This window comes from Halichoerus grypus, chromosome 14 (genome assembly GCF_964656455.1).
Source record: "Halichoerus grypus chromosome 14, mHalGry1.hap1.1, whole genome shotgun sequence".
NCBI lineage: Eukaryota > Metazoa > Chordata > Mammalia > Carnivora > Phocidae > Halichoerus > Halichoerus grypus.
In genome coordinates this window covers 75,361,953-75,383,765 of record NC_135725.1, presented here as the reverse complement: position 1 = coordinate 75,383,765, position 21,813 = coordinate 75,361,953, and the positions used below count along the sequence as shown (strand labels likewise).

General features: G+C 45.6%; 2 protein-coding genes across 4 annotated transcripts in view; one reads left to right on the top strand and one right to left on the bottom strand.

Moving 5' to 3' along the window:
- The window catches only part of TMEM268 (transmembrane protein 268), a 288,999-nt gene that overhangs the window by 150,399 nt on the left and 116,787 nt on the right, over positions 1 to 21,813 (bottom strand). The window lies entirely within an intron of this gene.
- On the top strand, positions 736 to 21,595 carry TNFSF15 (TNF superfamily member 15). Its single transcript, XM_036123677.2, has 4 exons — positions 736 to 1,083; positions 11,513 to 11,555; positions 12,324 to 12,371; positions 15,785 to 21,595. The coding sequence occupies exons 1-4, from the start codon at positions 862 to 864 to the stop codon at positions 16,237 to 16,239; spliced, it is 768 nt and encodes a 255-aa protein (XP_035979570.1). The 5' UTR covers positions 736 to 861; the 3' UTR covers positions 16,240 to 21,595.

Below are 21,813 nucleotides of genomic sequence, written 5' to 3'. Positions count from 1 at the left end.
AACTGTGGGCAAGGCCTATCATTTGTGCTCAATCAACTTGGAATTAATCAGAGAGGAAAAGTCAATGTCCTCTCCTCATGGACAGTCACCTCTATGACCTCATGCTCTTTGCTTAGACAACTGGTCAACTCAGGCTAGGTATGCGTTCTCCTTTCACAGGTGGATGTGTAATAGAAGTAAGAACCCCAAATAGAGATTTAGAGGAAGTAGACCATCTTCCTGGCTCCTCTGTCTTAATCCCTGGATGACCAAAAGCAAGTGCCTTCACTTTTCAGAACTTCGGTATTCCTAGCTGTGCAAGGAAAATGAGCTCCGATGAAGCTCAAAAAGACAGAGGGCCTGGCAGCATTTTGCAAAGTGGTGATGCAAACATGATTTCTATTTCCCAGTGTGCAAGCCACACCACACACCTCCCCATCCTTCACTTTCACTTCCAGAAGCAGCACACTCCCCAGACTGGCTTGGCTGGCAGGCCTCCAGGGCAGGGACAGCTATATTTTAATTCACCCTGCCCACTGACTTGATGGATTCTTTTTCTCCTCCTCCAGGGACTTTCCTAACTTCCTTCTGTAAACGAAGGAAGGAGCACATGAGCACACTGTATATAAATACGCTTGGGAAAGCTTTCTTCTTCTTCTTCTTCTTCTTCTTCTTTTTTTTTTTTAAACCAAACTTGGTTTCTGTTGTAGGCGGTGCATTCCCTGCAGGGCGGGGCCCAGTGTGTTGTGGAGGGGGGAGGGGAGAGGTCCGGGGGAGGAGTAGGCAGTGATTAACGCACCCACTGTGAGAGCTTGTCTTCTATTTAATGGAGGGTCTCTCTGCCCAGGGGGAGTCAGAGCCAGCGCCAGGACCAGCAGGAGGATGGCGGAGAATCTGGGGCTGGGCTTCGGGGAAACAGCCAGTGTGGAAATGCTGCCTGAGGAAGGCAGCTGCACGCCCAAGGCCAGAGGCAGGCTGGCAGCCAGGAGCAGCGTGCGCTGGGCTCTCACCTGCTGCCTGGTATTGCTACCCATCCTGGCAGGACTCACCACCTACCTGCTCGTGGGCCAGCTCCGGGCCCAAGGAGATGCCTGTGTGTTCCAGGTAAGCCCTGACCCGGGGATCCTTGGACCTGCTGCAGGCACCTGGCGGGCACTGCAGCTCTGGACAGACCCCCTTGACCCAACCCACTCCCTGCTTCCCCTGCAAAGGAAGCAGCATGGGAGGGCTGGAGAGGTCCGATTTGGTGTTTATCCTCAGTAATGCCAGGGGATGAATTGTCCCTCTTTCCGTTTATATGGGAACAATCTCCAATAACATATTTTTAGATAATTGTAATCATCATGTACTGATAATCTGGGAACATTCTTTTTCTTTAAAAAAAAATAATAAGCCTCCTTAAATTGCATAACTAACACATGTCATTGAAGAAAGTTAGAAAACACAGATAAGGAAAACAAGATAATTATCATTACCCACAACCACATAGAGGTGACCACTATTGACATCTTGGGGAATATAATTCTGTATTTTTTAATAAGATGAGATTATTTTGAATCTCCAAATGTGTTATGATTTTATTTATTGTTAGTAAATTCAAAGCAGCATGATGATATAGATGGTTGTATTATAGTCCTGTATATGCATGTGCTCTAATTTATTTAATCAACCCCCTTTCTTGGGTTTAGAAATATTCTCTTTCAATGTTCAAGAAAGAACCTCTTGCCTGGTTGTCTATTTCTCAGATCTTGCTGGGGGCTCAGGGTGGAGGAGCTTAGTCAAAAATGAATATAAGGTATAGGGAGAACAATGGTTCCAAGTTGGGGGGTATAAGTGTCAAGGGGAAACTTATTCTGGAGTAGGAATATCAAAAATCTTAAAGACTGAAGACAGAGTCATTCAAATAATACCATTTTATAAATACACACACACCCGTGCATGGTCTGTGATGACAGATTTCATTTGAGTCCAAAGTATTAAATTCCAGAGGAGAAAACAGGCTTTTCAATTGGTTTACCAGGAAACCTGTCTTCTAAGCAATGCTGGCTGACTTCAAAGCAGAAACACAAGGATCGAGCAAGCAAGCCATGGCTAATGTGTAACTCTCCCCACCCCCTCAGGGTCAGCAAACAGACCTCAATTCAGATGGTGGCGTCCACGGCCACATGCCATCTTTCAGAAAACATAGAAATATTCAGACAGCCCAGAAATGCCATTCATGTTAGAGAAGAAATTCAAGGCATAGCAAGTCAGGCTGTGACCTCCAGGCCACCATGGAGATGATTTCTATGAAGCCAAACCACAGTATCTAGTAGGTGTTCTGGGAGTCTGTGCTTTAGCCAGAAAGAGACCGTTGTTCTTGAATGAGGCATTGAGTGACCTCCAATAACCTGAACTCTCTGGGGTTCTAGAGGGAAACAGTGCCTCTGCTTAAAATGTGGTCTTGAGATCCCCTATTTCAGCAGATGCCAAAAAAACGCCTTTCTTGATCTAGAAGACCATCAGGCTCTGGAAGCACCTTGGGGTTAGCAACCGTGGGAAGCCAGTTACCACCCCTTGGTGGTGGGAGGCCACGGTCCAGAGGGGCCAGTGACTTGCCCTATCAGGAAGAGAGTTGGAGACACGAGCTGTCACTAGACAGGAAGCCCCACGAGGGAAGGCATGAGTGCCTGTCCTATCTTAGTTACTCAAGAAATGAAAAGGCTAATAGTGCATTCTGTGACACTTCAGGCAATCTCCCTGAAGAGCAGAAACACAGAGAAGCTTAGCGTGGTGGTTTGGCCAGGCTGTAGAACTTCTCGGTCATCAGAAGAAGAGAAAGGGAAATAGGGGTGAGGTGGGGCCGCATGTAGCAATCGGAGTCCTGAAAAGAAACACCTGGTCCATTCAAATAGGAGCGTTTAAAGAAGAATGTGTAAAGAGTCTGAAAAGGGTTCAAAGAAGAGTCTACTTGCTGAGATGTAGACAGATAAAAGAGAACCAAAGAGCTGGAAGCATCCTGGGATGCTTAGCAATGGTGGGAAGCCAGTCATCACCTCTTGGCCTGAGGGGGCAGATAGGAGGGAGCAGTTTTCGGGGAACCCAAGGAGAAGGAAAATGTAGGAGAGGGCTAGCCTGCCTGCCAAACATCAGGGAGGGAGCAGGAAGAAGGACGGAAGAGCTGGCCACGCTCTTCTCCCTGCCTCTCATCCCACCGGTCAGACTGGAAGTCAGGCTTAAAAGCCAGGAAGCAAGTGTGCCCAGCCTCTCGGTACACAGTGCAGGGCCAAGAAGGGCAAAGAGAGGTTCCAGTGGGCTAATGGAGAATAACCAGCTCAGAAAAGATGGAAGATAGGATTCAAGAGGGAAAGCTAAATCACCAAGGAGAGCATGAGTGGACATAACTGAAATATCGTGGCTCGTAGACATCTGAGTTTAAATCCCAGCGCAGCCACCTCTGGTTGGGTAAAAATAGGCATGTGGTTTCATTTCTTTGAATCTGTTTCCTTTTCTGCCAAAAGAGGATGCTAATGTTAACACCCTGGCAATGCTAAGAAGGCAAGTGCAGGAACAGGTTGTCTGATGGGAACGCGGGGAGGGTTACACACCTGGTTCCTGGGACGTGATCATCATGGTTACACCAGGCAACTACCAAAAAGTAACAGCGATTGGTGTAGGAATGTTCCAGGTTTTTATCAGCAGCAACAAAAACAGTTACCAGAACTTAAAATCATATATCTATTTTAAACTGAACTCTTCCTTCAGGGGTTGTGTAAGGAAATACTCGATGTGACAAAATCCTTACCCAGGTAAGCTTGCAGAGCAGAAATCAGACTTGAAAAGGTTTGGGATAACTACCTTTAGGGGAAGTGTCCGTAGATAGGGCATCAATTAAATACAGCCTGGTGCCTCCGTGCAGTGAAAGCCCGCAGCTGCCACCGTTTCTAAAAAATGACGCATCTCTATATGTAAGGATGGAGAATTTCTCTAAGATGTATCATTAAGTGGGGGAGGGAAAGGTATATAACAGTATATAGAATCGGGGACATTCATTTTCTAAATATATATATATATTCACTTTTATGAATGTGTTTATAAATGCATAGACTATGTCAAGAAAAGGACAAGAGATTGGTTGCTCTGCCAGCATCTAGCTTGGGGACCTGGGTGACAGGTGGAAGAGAGAGACATTTTTAAACTTACCCTCTTTTGTACAAAATGTGTATGTTACATCTACAAAAAAGAGAGAGAGAGAGTAAAATGTTTTAGGATCATTAAACTCCTGGAGAATGTCCGGTAGATTCATGTGTTGGAAAAATCAGTTTGACATCTGGCCCAGCCCCTTCTTAGCCATGTTATGTAACCTCCCTGCGCCTCAGGTTCCTTATGTATGAAATGGAATACTTAGACATAAAGTATTCAAAGTGTCTGGCAGGAGGTAGGAGATTAGTAAATGGTAGCAATTATCATTATCATGACTGAGGAACTTCCCTGCTCATGGACATTGCATCATACCTGTCACCCTCCCCACCTGCTCTGGAATCCGCCATCACCAGGTCAGAGAGCAGGTTTGGGTGCTGGAGGGCCTTTCTTGGTCTCTGATATTTGTGAGCTACCTCCACGCCTCCTTCTCCACCCCGGTCTTGTACCCACACTCCAATCCATTCTTTATCCAGCTGCACTAACCATGGCCTGGGCCTTCTTTGGGCCCTTAGTGGCTTTCCTTGCCCTCAGGCTGGGTGCATGGACCCCACGCTGGCTCACAGGTCCCCGGAGACCAGGTTTTGCCTTCCCCAGGCACTGCTCTGGCTCACTCGGGGTCTGTACTCCAGGCACGACACAATGCACCGTGCTGGCTCAGCCCCCAGCCTGGGGCAGAGCTGGCCCGTGGTACTGTGCCATACGTTGGCAGGGGTGCCACGAGACGCTGCTTCCTTGGACTGCACCACCACCCCATCTCCGTCCTTCCCTTCCCATGCTGCTTCTGGAATCCCCACATGCTCGCCCCCAGATTCTCCTTGCTTCCCTGCAATCTCACTTTCACCCCTTCCTGAAAAACCCTGCAAGGCTCCTAGCCCTTGATCCCTGCTCGCCTCTCCCCTGCACACCTGCTCCTGAGACCCCACCCCCACCCCGGTCTCCATCCAGGACCCCATAGGGGTGCCAGCTGAGGCTTCAGAGTTGTGCAGGCTTGAGGGAATGCCATGGCTCCCCCCACCACCACAGTTGTGACCTTATAATAACTTATTAGACACCAGACACCGTTCTAAGCTTCTTCACACCCAGGGTTTTGAGAAGAGTAAATGAGATCGTCATGCCTATAAAGTCCTTAGCCTGGTGTCTAGCACATACGTCTGTGTGATGCGTTTGCTGTTATTACTAAATACCTCATCTGGGTTAGTCCTTGAAATCACACAACGAAGAAAGTGCTACGATTATCTCCATTTCAGAGATGATGAGCTGAGGCTTAGAAAACCTAAGCCATGTGCCCAAAGTCGCACTGAGTGTGACGTTGGGATTCAAAAGCTCCTCCTAAGCCGACCACGCTGGTCTGCCTGCGGTGTTAACCCAGCAAATCACTCACTTCTTGGGGTGGTCAGGAGTGTTTAATAAGGATTCCCTAAAAAGTGCCTGTCACGTAGTAAGTGCTCAATAACTTCAAGTCTCCTTCCTCCCCTGGGGGCACCTCACTGTCCCTGGCACACTGTTAGCTGGGTGGAGAGAGAGAGAGGAAGGGATGCACAGGGTACCTGACCTCCTTAAGCCGTCCGCTCCCTGTCTGTCAAATGGGGAGGTAAAGACGCTTCCCTCATAGCCCTGTGCTGAGAATTCTGCAAGAGGATGTCGGCAAGCTAATGCCATGAAGTAGATGTTCAACAGACATGATTTCCCTGTTTGCTCCATCTTGGGTGTAGCCTTTTCGTCTCACTCAGGCTGTTTCCTCTTTGGAAACGGGGACGGTTCTGACAATCCCTTTTCAGGGTTGTCTAGAGAAAACAAATAGATGGTTGAGATAAAAAGTGCTTTGGAAATTGTAAAACACGGAGCACTAGGTGGCTTTGCCCCTGCTCTAGCCTCCGAGAGTCCTGGCACACCAGGAAGAGAAGCCAACTCACTCAGAAGCTCAGGCTGGGGGTGGAGGGCAAGAAGACCAGAACTGGTGAAGTTGCGTGAAGGCAGGGTGAGCCCGCTGTGGGCATGAATCCCAAACATCTGCTGCAGCTCTGAGCTGGTAACTCCAGGATCCATCCATTCACCCGTTAAAATAAACACACACGGGGCGCCCAGGTGGCTCAGTCAGTTAAGCATCCAATTCTTGATTTTGGCTCAGGTCATGATCTTAGGGTCGTGAGATCAAACCCCACCTCGGGTTCCACGCTGGACGTGGAGCCTGCTTAAGATTCTCTCTCTCTCTCTCCCTTTCCCTCTGCCCCTCCCCTACTCTCTCCCTCTCTAAAATATATATATATATATAAATAAATAAGCACACACATTACTCCATGCCCAGCACTGGGAGCTCCTGGGTCCTCAACTGATGGACCACATGCTGTCCGGCTGTAAGAGGTCATCTCCCAGCCTGGTCTCCTTAATGAGGCCCAGCCACCGACTGCAGTAACAAGGGTGGGTTTTGAAATGCATGGAGGGTACATTCCATTCCCTCAAGCCCTTTGCACTGGAAGGGGCAGAAGTCCAGAAGCCAGCTGTAGACAGAGGAAGCCTCTTCTGCTGGGAGGAGGAGGCCATCCAGAGCTCCTAAATGATCCAAATCTGCCACTGGTCATAAAGAGACCCAAGGATGCCTTCTGTGTATCACCGAAGCGGTGAAAACAAAGGGAACTTATGCAGAACCAACACCATGCACCATAAATATTGATGAACCCAAAGAAAGAAGGAAGGTAAATTGGATATCCACTGTATGTGTGTGGTCTTCCTTAGGCATCACGATGCTTCCAGGAGGAAAGAATGATTGCCTGCCTTCATTGATGAGGAGACAGAATCTCACTGAGGTTAGGTGACATACCAAAGTCAGATTGCTAGGAAACCCTAGGGCTGGGATTCCCACATTTGCTCGGCTGCCAACACCACATGCTCAGCTCTGCACCCCTCTGAATGTTGGGTGTGAAGCCCCGTCCAGTGTACCCAGGAGGGTAATGAATTGAAATGGCCTTGGAATAAAACATTTCCAGGTTGGATTTATCCTTGTGCAAGTACAAACAGAGAGAAGCGAAAGCCAAAAACAAGGAGGCGATGGTCTGTGTATTTCTCCTAGAAGTGCTGGGAGGATGTTATGGGTCATAAAACATTGATGTTTTTGCAATTGCGGCATTTATGACGGCAAAAAATGGATCTCTTTTCCTGTTTATGAATATACTAGACAGTGGGTATAGGACATGGGAGAAAGGCTAAATGGGTCATTAGCTAAAATACACTCAAAGGATTTTTTCTGGGGAAATGCCAATAAGAGAATCTCAAAGATCATCTGGCTTCGGGTTCCATGGTCCATGGTGTGTACTCAGCTAATGTTTATGGGGCTCCTGATACGTGCCGGGGTCTGCACTTGGTCTGAAGGTTCAGATCCCAGACCCTCCATTTACTCTTTCACCTTTGGCCTACAAAGCCTCTAAAAAGGTGATGCCCTCCTTTGAGAGTAACTGGACTGGTAGACAAGGAACACACATAAACCCCAGTACAGGACCTGGCACCCGGGGAGTACTCGACTAGATAGCAGTCTCCCTCCCTCCATCCTTCTTTCTTCCCTGGTTGAAGTATTAGAGTAATTCCAAAAATGTGTCAGGGATTACCAATCAGCATACAAAACAAAGAAAAAAAAGTGAGAAGGAAAAAAGAAAGAAACTCAAACAAGAGTGAAAAATCCCCTGACCTATAGAAACTAAGGGGTAAAAAGCACCAGCTTGCTTTGCTTGGGCTCATCAATGCTGGTAGCCACAGGCGCCCCACTATTCTACTAACACGAATCCCCACAGGCATCCACATTTGCCTTTTCTGTCTCTGATTCCTGGCCAAAGCTCACAATCTTCCACAAACATTTCTGGAGCCATGACTATGCTCCAAGCAAAGCCTGATGAAAAACTTGGAGGTGCCAGTAACTAAAAGATTATGGCCATTGAACTCTTAAATTAATTATTTAAAATTTAAACAAGAACTCAAAACTTGGCATGTATTGTAAAATCAAAAGGTCTTTTTTTTCTTCATTTTTTGGATTGCCAAACTCAGGCAAAACTCACTGAGGCTGAACCTGCCTCCATCTTCCAGCTCTCTTTTCTACCTGTCTTTCCGACACCTGGGCATCAGCATATTTTGCTGATTGGGTAATCCGGCAGAAGTGCCAGGCATGGTCTGAGGCACCAGAAATTTGGTGGTGAGCAAGACAGACTAGGTCATTGCCCACAGGCAGCTTGGATTGTACTTGAGAGCGAAAAGCTCTTGCAAACAGTCACCTTGAGAACAAGCATCGAGCCAGCTCAAATGCATAAACCTTCCTCCAAATAAGCTACTATTTCTTCATCTCAAATCTCCTCTTCATTCATTCCTGCTTCCCGTCACAAAAATCTTCCTCCCATGAAGAGGCATTATTAAGGGAAGCAGCAATGGAAGGCTTTAGATGTTGTTCATGGAAAGAGAGTCCCAGCTGATGTTCTTGGGGACTCTTGGACTGTTGAGGTCTTCAACACCTGCTAACTGGCACTATGACAGACTCCAGATGTATAGCAGATTCTAGGCCACTAAGATCCATACACGTCCAACCACACGTGAAAATAACTGTATGCCCAAGTTATAGAAATCCAGCAGAGCAAAGAGGGAAATGTGTTCACATCGCAGATACATGCTAATGACAGCGAGACTCTGAGCCAAAGGGAATGCTCCAGTCTTTTAGCTGAGTGTCTGCTTAGACAAAAATAAGCAGATGTTCAAGAAGATTTCTCAGCAGAGTACTCAATGAAGCAGAAGACCAGCCAGGACTGTACCATTTCATACACAAGAGGATGCAACCATGCTCTCCCAATTCTTCCCCTTCAGTTTTCTGCCTGCCACAGACCAATTCTTTATCAGCTCTGTTAACAGCAAATAAGGAACAGCATAGGAAACAGGCTACAGAATAAGCTCATTTCTAGGCTGCTTCTCCACCCCACCCCACTCCTAAAGCCCATCAAAGTTATTGATGCTGGACAAGTAGTTGCATCAATTGGGTTTAGGTTTTCCAAAGCAACTGTACTCACGACCCTATGCTGAATGTGTATATGGGTTCATTTGGCAGCAGAAATCCTTGTAGTTTCCCAGCTGCTCCCATGCCTTGTTGGGCCTCTGTACTCTTGCACAAGCTCTTAGCCTTGTCTGGAATGGTCATTACCTTTTATCACCTGGCTAATACCTGTGGGACCTGTAAGACTCAACTTCAGAGGTAATTTCCCCTGATTCCCCCACTTCTGGGCTGGGTTCCTGTTTTCTGAGCTCTGTGTTTCCCCTACTGTCGCAGTGCATGGAGCTGCTGGTACTCATCCACCTACCTCACCAAAGGGGGAGCTTATCCGGAAGTGAGAAGGTGCAATGGTTTAGGGCCAGGAATTCTAGAGTGGATTGACCTGGGTTAAAATCCTACTTCACTTTCCAGCTGTGGGACATTGGGCAAGTTACTTAACCTGACTGAGCCCCCTTTTCAATATAAGGGTATGAATGGCATCTACCTGAAGGGTCGTCACAACGCTGAAGGAGATGATGTGTGCAAAGGGCGTAGCATAGCACAGCGCCACTCCTCATTCAACAGAAAGTAGCTACACTTACTGCATCTTTCAGGTCCTTTGAATCATTCACTGTGGTTGCCTCTCATGGCTGGAGCACAGAGTACTCGGAGAGGAATAAATAGTGGGTAACAAGAATGGGGTGGTCAACTGGGACCTTGAATGCCAAGATAAGTATTTGGGCCTGTGTCTGGAAGGCCATGGAGAGCCATTGAAGGTTTATGGACAGAATTGTGTCCCCATACAGTGATGCTTTAGAAAAAGCACTCTGAGAGCAGGTGAGGAGAAGATTTCAAGGAAAGGAGATCCAGTTAAGAGGCTGATGGGAGAATCCAGAAGAACAGCGTGCTGAGGCCTGGGTGGGGGGCGGGGAGGCACGAATGAGAAAAATTGCAAAATAGAAATGGCAGCTTGGGTTTGTGGGAGGAGAAAGCAGCAAGTTTCAAGCCTGGCAACTGAAGGCAAGCAGTTGTCTTGCTATTCACAGAATTAGGAAGTAGACAATGGAGAGACAATGGGTCTGTCGTTCAAAGACAAGATCTCTGCCCTCAAGAAGCCTTCCAGTGGAGGTTAGGTAGCATGGCTTGGGAATAAAAAGAGCCTGGCCGTCTGGGCTTTAACGAGGTCACTGCCATCACAGACCTGCTCACAGTCCTGCTGAGCAATGACACAGCTACACCCACGTGACCACACCAACACGTGCAGAGACATCCATGCACACAGCTCCACACTAGAGTCACATGTAGACACACAAAACACATCGGCTCCTACCTCCCCCACTGCTAGAGCTGTCTTCTGTCACACCCACATGGACACACAATTCCTCATTCACAAGTACGATCTCACACACACACGGATTCTAAGATACAGAACTGGTGACATGAGGATCACTGTCCATGGGGACTATGTAGTTACAAGAACCCAATCAGAAGACTCTGAATTGAGTCAATATCATATCAGAGAAGGTTTTCCTGGAAACCGTAAAATGTAAGGTGGTGATTTTATCCCTTTAAGCCAAGGACTTAGCTTTGCTCCTGAGCTTTGTGTTCAGACACGGTGATTCCTTCATTTCCTGCGCGTTCTTTGCCCTGACTCACACATCTGATTTGATCCTTATCTCAAATGTGGGAGTTATCTGAGGTTAGGGATGTTATTGTTCCCATTTTTCAAATGAGGGCACCAGAGCTCAGAGAGGAAAGCTGTCTGCTCGAGATCATATTGTTAATAAATGGTGACAGCAGGATTCAAATTCAAGTCTGTCTGCCTCCAAAGCAGTTACCCTTCCCCCGCCCCGCCTGCCCCGTGTGGTATCTGAAATGGCTCACAAGCTAGGATTGCAAGGATGGACATGTCTCCATGTCATTCATGGAGACAAGGGGCTGGTGGGAAGGAGAACAGAGCCCTTATTTCTTTTTCTGTATCACTTTTTTAAATAGTTCCAATTTTTAAATCATGGTGGACAAAAGAAAATAAAGCAAGTGCCATCATTTGTTCAAATAATAGATGTCAGAGTGTCCTAGAACAGAACAGGGAAGGCTCTCAGGACAGAACTTCGAAGTTGAGCTTCCAAGACGAGTGTAGGAGAGAGAAGGTCATCGGGGTGCTGGAGGAGGAAAGGGGAGCGCTTGGGCGCAAGATTCCCCTCCATCGAGTAGTCTCATTGCCATGTCCCTCATCTCAGAATGCCCAGGTTGGGTAGCAGCGGCATCTTAATCATGCCCTTGCTATGGGCAGCTGTGGGGCTGGGTGACAAAAGGACCACAGGTGGGCTGAATCATATCTTTCTTTTCCAATAGACTTCAAAAGGGCAAGAGTTTGGACCTTCACATCAGCGAGCTTGTAAGTGTGTTCATATTTGTTGCCTTCTCTTGTGGGGAACAGAGCATTCAGTAGTTTGGGTATGAGGGAGGTTCAGAGGGATGAAAACCCAGAGGAGGAGTGAGGTTGCTCCCAAGTCACTAAAAAGACAAAATGGTGCTGTGTCCAAGTGTATGGCCTATGGAGGTGATGGCCTTTGGCAAATAATGTCACTTGCCTCTGTCTCAGTTTACTCACCTGTAAATTGGCTATAATGGTACCTACCTTCTCAGATTAGTGCAGATTAAATCAGTTAATTCCTATAAAAGTATTAGAAGAATGCCTAATCCTATCCCTCCCCACCCTATTTGTTAGGCCATCCAGATGCTTCAGTGGATATGGCTAAAGGGACCTTGAATAAGGCCAAAGGTCAGTTTGCTCACCCTGAAGCAGTAGCGGGGAGGGGGGGGGTGGAGGGCAATGTGAGTTCATTGAGCATAGGCCATGTGCCAGGAATCATGCTGAGCACTCTACATTCATGATAGCAAGGGATGACCTTCGAGATGAGAAAACAGAGTCTTGGGCAGGTTGGAAACTTGCCCAAAGTTATGGGCCAAGATTCATTTGTGTTCAAGACTCTTTCTCCTGAGGCTTCTCTGTCCCTGGGGAAATGACAACAATCCCCAGTGGACCCAGCTGAAGGAGAGGAATGATTCTCTCCAGTTGCAGACACCATGCAACTCCAAAAATACTGTCTTCACTCCAGCCACCCTCTGACTCACACAAAGCATCTCTCTCCTTTCCTTACAGATGCAATTTCCGGAGCTGGTGGAGATAAGCCAAGGGCACACCTGACAGGTATTTCTCACTGGTGTGATTTCCAAGAGATCATGTATGGGCCATGGGCCCAAGATTTCTTTCAGAGGGTTTGTCAAAACTTATTCTAGTAGCTTCAAACCAGAAACGACACACCTTGGTAACAGACTTCTCCTCTCAATTGAGGGTTTTCAGATGTCTTCCTCCCTTAAGGGTTCCAAAGGCCCATGGCTCTTGGGCATTTTCTTTCAGATTCTATCAGTCCTCTTCCTTCCTCTCCTGTCTCTCTCTTTCATACACACCGTCAGGCATTCAGAAACAGCTTCACTCAGACTCAGAGATTCACATAATTCTGAATCTGGTCAAAGATAAAAGATCCCCTGGGCTGTTAAAAGTATCAAGTCCATCTGTACCCCACTCAAGATGAAGTGATTGGACATTTGCATTCAGGTAGACATTTGCAAAGAATTTTGGTTGATGTGAAGAGATTCAGAGCGGCCTCATAATATCACCAGCTGGCCAGCTTCCCAAGCCCACTGTTGAAATTTCTGACATCTGATGCCTGGAGTTGCATATTATCTAAGACTCCAGAGAAAAGAGCAAGACTGTGCACAAATATGTTAAAAATCCTTTGAAAACCTAAGGAGTTAAAAGCAAGCATACTCTCCTGACCTATAAGAAAATTTGCAGCCCACAGGGGGATATCCCCAGGGCCCAAACAGGTGACTTGCATGTGACCAAGAGCAAAGTGTTTGTGGTGAGTCCTGAGTGAGGACTACGACCAGACAGACACCAAGTCACTAGTCACTTACCACTTGCCTTTAAGAATGGGAGAGAGTGAACAAGCTGGGCAGGAAAAATCCTAACAACAGAGTGTGGGGATATCACCCTTCTTCCTACGGAATGGGGGAGCTGGGGGTGGGAATCTAGGTTCCACTGAGCTCCTCACGTGTACCAGCACTGTGGTAGGCATTTTGCAACCATGATCTCACTTGATCTACATATCAGCCCAACAAGGGGGGAAACTGAGGCTCTGACAAGTCAAGTCACTTGTCCCAAATCATATACATGACTCGGAAAAGCTGAGATTTGAGTCTGACTCTTAGACCTGCACTGTTCCCATTACAACCTACTCCGTACCCTAACTCCCACTTGCTGCCGTGTTGACATAGCGAATTGCATACCAGTTCAACAAACTCGCTTTGTCTAGAGACTAAATGATTTTTTTGCTTTTGCATCATCCCAGAGGATTTTTTTATACTGCATCATCCACAAAGAAGGAGTGGAGATGATCAGGAGTGATTAATAAAAATGCCTTTCACAGATTTTGCAAAGAAGCAACAAAGCTCTCCAGGGCGCACTGAGTGCGGGGGACCGGAGAGACCACATGCATTCTAAACGTGTGTCATTGTGCAAAATAATCCAGGGTCCAGTCAGCATCGGCAAAGATGCTTAAGAAAAATCCAGGAACCAGGTTTCTAGGCAGCCACCGGGTGTGAAAGTTGCTAAATATTTCCTTAAAGATAACCTATCCCCAAACGGTGGCTGATAGCACATATCGGGGATCACTATGGATTTCCAAAGCAGTCGTAGGAAATTAAAATATGCTTTTATTTTCCTAAAACATACTAGTTTTACTGCAGATTATCTTATTTGAAATCAATGGTTTGGTTCTATTCATTTTTTCTGCGATACACATACTTCATAAAAGCACTCATTTATATGTCCGAGTATATAATGTATATTTGTAAACAATGCAAACATAAGAACCTATAAAAATATATACAGTGAAATAGGCTTATTTTTTAATCTGTCAAGATAAGAGATGCTGGTTTATTTGGGGAAAGTGATTATGTATTGAGTACCTGCCATAGCCAGCCTCATGATAAAAATGTCCATGTCTCCTCTATTCACTTGATCTTCCAAATGAGACTGGGAAGGGGCTTTATCTCTAGCTTAGGGACAGGAAATCAAGACTCAGAGAGAAGGGACCTACATCACTGATTAAAAACGTTACATGGCCATAGAGCTGAAGTGACCCAGAGCCCCGGTCCCTTATACTCCACAAGCCAATTACATCAGCTTGTATTTTGGTGTCAGAGAAGCATTTCCAGAATGTTCTGGATCTCTGGTTCCAATATCTGTCCTGCATGTTGATTTTTCTTTTAATCACTGTCTGAATTTCAATAACTTTGGGCCGTAGCATTGCAGGGGAGCTGCAGGGGGGCTCCAGGGATCATCCAACTCCCTAAAATGTCCACTCCTTGTAGCAGGGTATGTCTGAAACAAAAGGCTAATGAAAGTGAATGCAGGTTAGAGGGTATTCCTAATAGCTGGGGATTTTATACACACCATCCTTTTTAATCTTTCCATGGGTATTTTTATACGCTTTAAAAAATAAAAAAAAAAAAGGAAAGATACGTCAAATGAAAAGCAAATCCTGACTTAGTAAAGAGAGAGCTTGTGCAAAAGGATTATTGCACAGTGGGAGAAAGGAGAAAGAAAATCAGCAGCAATAGGGAGAATGCTCTGGCCAGAAGGTCTGCAAGTGTCTCAAGGGTTAAGCTAAAAGGGGTTTCCTTTTGCAGAAAGGAGTAAACAAAGTTAGAAAGAACCAGGTGGGAAGAAGTGGGATAAAGGTGTTAGCATCAGAGAATGTTTTACCCGAAGGCCAGCCTGTTCTCAGGAGAGACTGTCTGCTGGTCCAGGCTGAGGGTAGACCAAAGCCTGGAGGCAGAAGAGAAGCTTAACCAAAATTGGGTTAACAAGCATTATGTTGGGGCGCCCGGGTGGCTCAGTCGGTTAAGCGGCTGCCCTTAGGCTCAGGTCCTGAGATCAAGCCTCGCATTGGGCTCCTTGCTCAGAAGGGAGTCTGCTTCTCCCTCTTCCTCTGCCGCTCCCCCTGCTTCTGCTCTCACTCGTGCTCTCTCTCTCAAATAAATAAATAAAATCTTTAAAAAAGAAAAAACAAGCATTATGTTCCCATGGATCAATGGGGACAGTACAGTTCAGCTGATCATTTATGAGGCAGAGAATGGCGCTCTGGAGGATCTGGTGTCTGGTCTTGCCATAGGTACCCAAGGGGGGAGGGCACCCACCAGTTCCATCTAAGTCATTTGGAGAAGAGGTTCATCGTAATGGGCTGTTTTCCGAAACACAAAAAGTGAGATTTCTTAACGTCCACTGTTTTCCAAGATCACAGAGCTCAGGTAAAATTCTAAATGATCAGGAAAGAAAACTTGGGCTCAGAGAGGCGAAGTCTTTTGCCCCTAAGATGCTACTCTCTGAACAAAAGTGTGTGTCTGCTTAGATCTCCTCCACTCATTCCTCCTCAAGGAGCTTGTTAGCTGTTGGTTTTATTCAATCACTTTACTCTGAAAATAATATGAGACTCTTTTTGGCAAAGTCCACAGGTTCTGACACGAGGAAATTAAACCTCTCTCTTGTCTTTGCAGTTGTCAGACAAAGTCCTACACAGTCTTTGAAAAATCAGTTTCCGGCTCTGCACTGGGAACATGAACTTGGCTTGGCCTTTACCAAGAACCGGATGAACTACACAAATAAATTCCTGGTGATCCCAGAGTCGGGAGACTACTTTGTTTACTCCCAGGTCACGTTCCGAGGAACCACATCTGAGTGTGGTGAAATCCACCAAGGGAGCCGACTGAACAAGCCAGACTCCATCATCGTGGTCATCACTAAGGTAACAGACAGCTACCCCGAGCCGACCCAGCTCCTAATGGGGACCAAGTCTGTGTGCGAAGTAGGCAGCAACTGGTTCCAGCCCATCTACCTAGGGGCCATGTTCTCCTTGCAGGAAGGGGACAAGCTGATGGTGAACGTCAGTGACATCTCTTTGGTGGATTACACAAAAGAAGATAAAACTTTCTTTGGAGCCTTCTTGCTGTAGGGGCAAGGTGGGCATCCTCGTGTGAAGGTCCTCTGCCTCCTAGTTCCTAATTTTCTTCACTCATACGTAATTATAACAAGGTTTTTGTTTTTGTTTTTGTTTTTGTTTTGGACCATTCCACAGAAACGGTGGCTTAGCTATGAAATTGGAGGCCCGAAATGTCATACTTTATATGCCTTACTGATGAGAATCTTAACCGGAAAAAGGCAGAACAGAGCAGACACATGACCGTGGTTGCTTGGAAAAGGGGTGGATTTCTAAACACTGACACACTGATCACCAAATGAATGGAGGTCTACTCGGAACATTTCCACCCCTTCGTACCACATATCAGTCACCAGTGGGCCCAATTATTGTGGGATTTGATCAAGAAACATTTGCTTCAGTTCAGGGGCCCCTGAACAAAATCCAAAGCCCTAGAAAACAGTGTAAACCCTAGAGCAAAATCCTTCATCAGTGTCTCCAAACATATACTTTAATGCCTTGTCTTAAAAAAAAAAATGAAAAGAGGGCTGGTATTTCTCATGAACACTAGAAAGAAGAAAGAAAGAAAGAAAGAAAGAAAGAAAGAAAGAAAGAAAGAAAGAAAGAAAGAAAGAAGGAAAGAAAGAAAGAAAGAAAGAAGGAAAGAAAGAAAGAAAGAAAGAAAGAAAGAAAGAAAGAAAGAAAAAAAGAAAAAAAGAAAGAAAGAAAAAGAAAGAAAGAAGAAAGAAAGGGAAAGAAATTGGTTTTCATACCATCTATGGCAAATGAAAAAAGCAACCCCTCTTTTTATTCTGTGCACAGGCATGAAAACCAGCAAGTATGAGTTCCACATGCATATCAAAAATACAACAATAGCATTTACTCAGCACAGTTTACTTGAGCACCTTTTATGTTCTGGGTACTACCTTAACCCAGATGATACTATGAAGAATAAGACAGACTCCATTCAAAACTTAAATGAATTCCACTCCGTGGCTCCTGGTCAAATATCACTCAATGTACTCCAACGTACTTGGACTAACTCCAAGTCCTTAAAAATTATCTCATCTGACACTAGTATGTAAGATTTCTGAAGCTCTCCAGACAGTGTAAGATATCCAGCTAATTAGGTCACTCAAGAAACTCGAAGACAGATTTCTAGCCAACTAGACCAGCTCTACAACAAACCTGATCAATGCCAAGAGAGAACAGACTTATTCTTGGCTGGGGGGGGGGGGGGCGGGCAGGAAGAGACAGTCAATCACCAAATCTAGAGACATTAACTTAGATCAGCTTCGAGGTGTGACTCACAATTTTATGTGCAGAGTGTTATCAGGGAATTTTTCTTTTAAAATACTCAAGGGATTTCAATATGGGATGAGCTTATCAGCCCAGCCAAGGCTTCTCCCATGGAGGAGAGGCTGAACATTAAGAAGGTCCCTCCTGCCCTTTAGTGACTTCATACTCTCTAATCTGTATGATTTTCCTGCACTAATATGCCAAGGGTAGGAGGGGCATCTCTGCTCTTAGCCTCAGTTGCCTTGTCTATAAAGTAGGAGTCCACCAATTTGTTTCCCAGGATCAAATGGGCTCGTGGGGATGAAACATGTTCGCTCTGAGCATTCTGTGCAGTCAAAGAGCATGTCGGTCTGACATGAGCAGTGACCTGCTGCACGCTGGCCCTTATCATCAATGCAGCCTACTGTGGGAGACTTCACGACCGGGTCTAAAAGCAAACTTGGCACCAAAATCACTCTCACAGGTACGAAGGTGTGTGCTGGGGCTTCTGAGCAGGGTGATTGGTGTGCAGTACTTGGTCAATATTTGTTGAGTTACATAAAAAATAAAAATTGATTTCTGGTTTCTCAGGAGATTAGGGCTCTAGAGCCTTCTCAGCACAGTGAGCTCAGGGCTCCGCGGGAGCAGAGAGAAGGGTGTGGTGACCTCACCTGATTCAGAAAAGTCTTCATAAAGGAAGTGAAGCCTGAGCGCCTCCTGAAAGAGGGTGGGCGGACAACAGATGGCCTCGGGGAAAGGGCATCCGAGACGGAGGAATTACCCTTTACTTTAAAGCAGAAAGGAAAGGTTTCTGAGTAACTATAAAACCAGCTTGATAAGACAATGCTCCTTCAACCTACTCCGAGAACAATGTTTGCTGGCAGATCGGGATAATTTTATCAACAACTCCAGTGTGCCTCTAGGATCAGAACTGACGACCCCATGGAGAAAATAAAATGCTCTGTCTGCATTTGCATGCATGCCAAACACCATGGGGAGCAGGAGAGGATGGGCATGCAAGAGGTCAAAGTGACCCCCCTCACCTTCTCCACTAAAAGGAACTCTTGTTACCAAGGGTCTTCAGACGTGCCCACTGCGCCTTAGGGCATTTGTAGGATTTGGAAGTTCATCCAAGAAATAGAAGTTTCCCGCTATTCTGAAAGACTCGACCACTTGCGGAAACTCCCTGCCACGTGTTTATTTTGCTCCTGTCATAAGCTTGTTTATTGAAAGGTGTATTGTGCTGAAGTTGTCCCAGCTAAATTTGTTAAGTCCTTATATCTTGTACCATTCAGAAAGGGCCAGCCGAGCATTTCCAGTAGGACTCAAGTCAAAACTTCTGTTTCCTAGGCATTCTCTCCATAGCCAAAATTAGTGCACTAGTTTTAAAAATGAGATGAGAGGATGCTTAAGAACATGCTGGTCTCCTAAAAGGAGTAAATGAGATGCTGCCAAAGATTTGCAAGGGAAGAAGGAGCATGCCTATGTGCTTCAGAAAATAGTTAATTTAGGGGAGAAATGCTCTGCTGGTCCAATGTCTCTCAAAAGGCTGAATTCAAATCAATTCCACATTTACTGAGTGCCTACTCGCCCTGGGGACACAAAGAGAAATTATTTTAGTCTCAGATGGGTTCACTCTAACCACTCAGCACCTCCATGGTCTGCAGACCCTTTCATTTATATTGGTAATATTAGCTACCTAATTAGCTAACTTTAGGCACGTGGGTATTTTCTCATTCGGAAAATGGGTGCCATCTGATGAAGGATGATCATTAACAAAATGATTTGTGTTTACACTAAGTGGTTTTTTAAAGAGCTACTCACAGAGTTTTCCATTAATAAAAGGGGATAAAATAAAGATACCATTTCCTATAGTAGAATCCATTATTTAAGCCACAAGTGCGGAGAGGTTATCATCTGCTGGACTTGAGTTTGGCCCTCGACACCCTTGAAAATATTAGAACCTGCGGATGAGCCAGAGGTGCTTTGAAAAGCCGGTGTACCTTCAGAAAATGCAGGAACCGTGATCAAAATGCATGGGGTTGCTTGCATTTTGACCCTAGCACAGTTTAGAACTATTTGGCAGGACGGCGTTACTTCAGCTACGAAAATTCCTAAATGTTTTGACTAGGGTACAGTAGGACTTTCACATCCTGAAAATGTCTGATTCCATTCAACAGGGCAGACCAGGTCCCTTGACTCCATTTCAACCTAAGCTATGTCACCCCAGAGGAAGTACCACCTCCACACTCGTCAGTAACCCCTCTGGATTATAAAAGTTTGACTAGCTTACTGTGCACAAGGCATGGCCCTTGACAACATTCTCTTGCAAGGTATTTTCCCCAGTCCTTCCCCCAATCATGTTTCCATGATTGCGACACTGGGGATTAATTCTTCAGGAGAGGATTGCTCATTATACTCTGCACCTTTGCAAAACACATGCAGTAGTCTCTTGTCTCAAGATGTCTTGCTCTCCTAGGGCTCGGAGTCCTGAAAGTGTTTTGCCGTGTGTAGCAGAAATTTTGTTCAGTGTGCACCCCTCTCCTGGATAGTCATAGTGATTGGCTCGTACCGGCAGCTGGGCCTGGGGAGAATTCAGCCGACGGCTAATCCCTGAATCCTTCTGCTCCAATGGTGAAGGAGAGGGTAGATCAGAGCAGTCACACCTGTTCCCTGCCCCACGCTGACTATCATATTTAGAGTTTCCCAAGCTCTGAGACAAATTTACACCCCCATCCCTTCCATCGCCCTATTTTAAGGAGAAAATGCCAGCCCAGATGGAAGTTACTTGTTCCAGGTCACACAATGAGTTCATGGTGGGTCTGGGGGCTGAGATACTATCTTCCTGAATCATAATCCTGGGCTCATCCAGTTACCCTCTGCAAATAGTATTTGTTTTAATAACTGGAGGAGAGATTGGAGGAAGACATGAGAAGTATTATCAAATAGCTCTGGGGGATGTGGAAGCAGGGAGGGGACTGCTTCCACGTCCCTTAGAGGAAAGCACTAGGGCCAAGGAGTTGCAGTTTACAAGGTCATCATTTCTGGCCCAATAACCAGAGAAACTTTCTACCCTCACAGTAGAATGTCCCCAGATAGTGATTTCTCAGTCCCTGAGGATATATTCAAGCCAAGGGCTTATCTCAAGGGTTCTGAAGAAGTCATTCCTTCATTGAGGTGGCAGGAAGGGATAGAGCCAAAGGATGTCTGAGGTCTTTTCCAGATCTACGATTATGTGGCCATCTGTATATTTTTTTTAACATGGACATTTTTTAATTGACTTTTGTGTGTTCTCTGGGGTCATTAAGAGCCTGGCAGACCTTGTCAAGAGTTCAGTGTCTCTCAGCCTACAAGTGGCTGCCACTTCCCACTTGTTCTGAGAGTGTCCAACACACAGTGACTGTTTGAGCTTGACCAATAGAGAATGCCATGGAACTTTACAACCAATGGGATCTGCAGAGTTTATCTACTCCAAGTTACATCATTTTAATGATGAAGAAACCCGGGCTCAGGAAGATGACATAAATGGTCCAATGTCAGCGAGCAGCTAGTAGCAGTGCTGAGACTAGAATTCATAGCTCCTGACACCCAGCCCAGCAGTCTTTTCATTTCATCCATGAATCAGTTTTGTGGGATTCTTTTTTTTTTTAGCATTTGTCACATGACAGCACTTATCTAGATCCTGAAGAGCAAGGCAGGAAGGGACATGACAGGCAAGTCCCACTCTCCTGTTGCGAACATTCAGGAGGAAGGAGAAACACGATGTTGAGCAAATGAAGTAGCTGAACTTAATCAAATGACTTTGTTCATAAAGTCATTAAAATATGTCACTGCCCCCGCTTTTGTTCCAGGGGTATACAGGTTGAACAAATGTAGGTATTTATGTGGTTTTACTGATAAACCCCGAGCACTTTCACTGATTCTATGTTTTATGTTAAAACGTCACAATCCCAAGGTAAAGTGCATATTGTATGCTGTTGGATACTGGTAACTGGTAATCATCTATGTCTTTGGGCACTACTGTGTGAATTCTAATCACTGTGAATGAAATGTTGTATGTGCTAATGTATTTAACAGATGTAACTTAATAAATCGGCATTGGAAGCTGCAGAAACGTAATAATGAGGTCTATTCTTTTGTGAATCTGTTTAATTTTCTTTCTACGTTAAGATCTCAGGATAACCTCTTGGGATTTTTTAAAATGCATCTAGTTCTCCATGTCCTTGAATGCAAAATGACAACTCACTTTTCACAAGTTATAATAAACCTTACAAAAATTGTGAAGTCCCACAAATTGTACCACTCTGGTCAAATGGGGGGAAGGGAGACAAG